Below are 3,122 nucleotides of genomic sequence, written 5' to 3'. Positions count from 1 at the left end.
TCATTCCTTTCATCATTATTTAGGGGAAAAATGTGTTCAATAGGGATGCAAAACACCCGCTAAACAGTCATCTAGTCATATAGAGGAATCAGAAGTCAGGACACCATGACAGAAACTTTGAAAATGTCATATGTAAGCTTTAAAGACAAAAGAAACAAAGATTCAAAAGATTCAAAAACCAAAACTTTAATTGAGGAAAAGAGCTGATGATAAAAAAACACAACAATGACTGCTTTTTTTCTTCTCACACAAAACTGAAACACAGTAAAAACATTGAAACAATCTAAACCTCTGTTAATTACCACAAATCACAGTCCTTCATGAGATAAATCAACACAAAATGATTATGTAAACTTCACCATCACCAATTTACAAGCTTGACTCATTTTAAGGATTTACTAATGAAAAATTGCAAAGAACTTTACAAATCTTTAACATTTTAGTTTAAACATTATTGAATATTCCATTAAATAATAAAGAACTCAGTTGACAGATAAACAGAATCCTGCAATCAGTGATCAGATTTTCACTTAGAACAGAAAAAGTTGAACTTCTCCTCATCATGTTTCTTGACCCACTTGTGTTCTCCTCCTGTCTCCATGGCTCCTGACATGTCACACTCATTCACCTGTTCAGGTGAGTCCCAGTTCTTGTAGCGGACCACCTCGTCACTGACCCAGAACCAGAACCCCAGAGTGCAGGTGTAGCGCAGTCCAGTCCACACATAAGGAGTTGTAGCATTCTTGGTTTTCTCCTGAACCCATCTCTGATCATCCAGGTTAGTGATGGTGACCAGGTCATGGTGGTGATGTCTGCAGTAGTATAAGGCCTCCTCCCAGGTCCTGTTCTCATTGATCAGGATCACATGATCTGATGACAGAAGGAGGGGCTTAGTAATTCAGCTTCACTTCAGTTTTTTTAAAATCCTCTCTGATGGTTTTGCAGTAACCTCGAGGGACTAAAATTGTTTCTCTCAAATTTTAGTGCTTAAGAATTGACTCAAAGAGATTATTTTTTGCTTAAACAGTTGTTGTTGTCACAATAAAAAATACCATAATTTTTAACTGAATAATAAAATAAAAGTTATAATTTAGAGTTGAGCTGTAACTAAGTTAAGATGTTTGAGTTAAAAACATTTACCTTGGTAACAGAAAAAGGGACGTTCTTCTCCACAGTCATCAACGCTCCATCGACCGTTTCTAGTCAGCTTAGAGCAATTATGGTGCCTTTTATCTCTATTAGAATATTCTTCATCCCAGAGTCTGAAATAGAAGCTGCTCCCATCTGACCAGCTCCAGGTGGCTCTGAACAGTCCGATGAATATGTATCCTCCATTGCAGTCCTTCAGAATTGAAGACTGGACAAGTCCACTTGATTTTATAAATTCCAATACATTGTTTTTTAGACAAATACTTTTTCCATTTTCCTTCTCTATCTCCCGAAGCTGCGGTGCACTGACCAGATCTGTGTGATTAGTTCTGCAGTATTCCTGAGCCTCAAACCAGTTTTTCTCCGATCCTAGAATTAAAACTTCTCCATGGTCTCTCTCTGCAAGTAAACAAAGAATAATAATAACGAACAAAAAAAAAATCTCATTAAGTAGAAAATAACATTCAGGCAAAATATTTGTCATTTTTATGAGTCTAAGTACATTTTCTAATTTGTAAATTAAACATTTCTACCATTTTTGTGACATTTAGCTTTTTTGTATTAAGCAGCTTGTAGTTGCTGCAAGGATAGTTTTCTTACCATTATAGCAGAGGAAATATTTCTTTCCAGTACAATCGACATCTACCCACTTACACCCTTCACAGAGAGCCACACAGGTCTCATCTTTTCCACCATTTGGTTCTCCAACATTCCAGTTTGCATCTGTTTTGTTGAATTCCAGTCCTGGCTGAGACCAGTGAAAGGTCTCACTGACTCCTGCTTCATAGTGCAGACCGATCCAAGCTCCCCTGGAGTTTCCCTTTAAAGTTTTGAGTGTCTCCAAGTCTGTTCTGTTGGTCACTGTAGCCAGATCAGTGAAATGTTTCCTGCAGAACTGCTGAGCTTCAGTCCACTTCATGCTCTCATTAACAAAGTGATAGTCATACAGCTGACATGTGAAGGGACAAAAGTGACCTGAAAGCCAGAATAAAGAGGAGCAAATTTAATCTTCTTGAGATTAAAAACAGATGCTGTGAGTTTGACATGAAAAACTGAAGCGACCGTCTGATAATGCACTCACCCACAAAGATGAGGAAGAAGAAACTCTGCTTCATCTTTGCAAAGCAGCTCGGTTTGAACTGTTGAGAAACAAACATGTTTTGAAAAGTTTTGTGTTTTGATGCAGTAGAAACATTGTGAGTTCTTTAAAGTAAAAATATGTTATCTAATGTAGTTTTGTTTTAAATTACGACAACAATGGCAGCTCAATTCTACTCCTAAGGTCATACATTAAAATAATCTTTACAAATAAAGTTTGAGCACATATTTGCCTCACTTTGTTTTCTTGTGCATTTCTTCTTTTTTTTAAAATGGATCACTTTAAAATACATTTGTTTTTAGCAGATAAGTGCAAAAAAAGTCTACATGGTTTCCTGCTTACTTTATTTACATATTCTGCTGAGAAAAATTCAAATGTGTTATGAAGGACATTTGCATCATGACATCTATGAAACATAAATATATGACATTTGCATATTTGAAAGTACAAAATGTCTTTACATTTTCTCAAACATAATTTTTGGCTAATCTAGTTATACAGTTGTATCTCATCCACTGAAGTACATTTATATACATAGAAACTGAATTTGTTCCAAAGAGAGATTTTAATAGAAAGTAAGCTGGAGCAAAGATTTGTCCCATTATTCATGGTAAACGGTGTATACTTACAGTATCTAACACTTTACTGCCCTCTTAGAGAGCCTAAAGCACTTTACAGTCCCATTCTCACACACACACACACACACACACCCCCACAGCTCTGATACCAAACACTGGGACCAGCCTATAACCACTACGTTGAGGCTCAGTGTCTTGCTCAAGGACACTTCGACACAGGGGCTGGCAAGGTGTGAATTAAACCTGCAATCTTCCAACGAGAGGCCGAGCGTTCTACCTCTGCCCTATCAATTCAT

General features: G+C 36.9%; 1 protein-coding gene across 1 annotated transcript in view; it reads right to left on the bottom strand.

Moving 5' to 3' along the window:
• The window catches only part of LOC112156098 (macrophage mannose receptor 1-like), a 22,442-nt gene extending 20,156 nt beyond the window's left edge, over nucleotides 1–2,286 (bottom strand). The window contains exons 1-3 of the mRNA XM_036216610.1: nucleotides 2,231–2,286; nucleotides 1,750–2,124; nucleotides 1,141–1,548 (exon numbers count right to left, since the gene is read on the bottom strand). Of these exons, the coding sequence (XP_036072503.1) occupies nucleotides 1,141–1,548; nucleotides 1,750–2,124; nucleotides 2,231–2,264 (817 nt within the window). The 5' untranslated portion in view covers nucleotides 2,265–2,286. The remainder of the gene's footprint in view (nucleotides 1–1,140; nucleotides 1,549–1,749; nucleotides 2,125–2,230) is intronic.
• Nucleotides 2,287–3,122: the final 836 nt, after the last annotated feature.

The sequence above is a fragment of the Oryzias melastigma genome, linkage group LG18 (assembly GCF_002922805.2).
Source record: "Oryzias melastigma strain HK-1 linkage group LG18, ASM292280v2, whole genome shotgun sequence".
Taxonomy (NCBI): domain Eukaryota; kingdom Metazoa; phylum Chordata; class Actinopteri; order Beloniformes; family Adrianichthyidae; genus Oryzias; species Oryzias melastigma.
The sequence above is the reverse complement of the archived record's forward strand: the minus strand, read 5'-3'. Positions and strand labels throughout refer to the sequence as shown.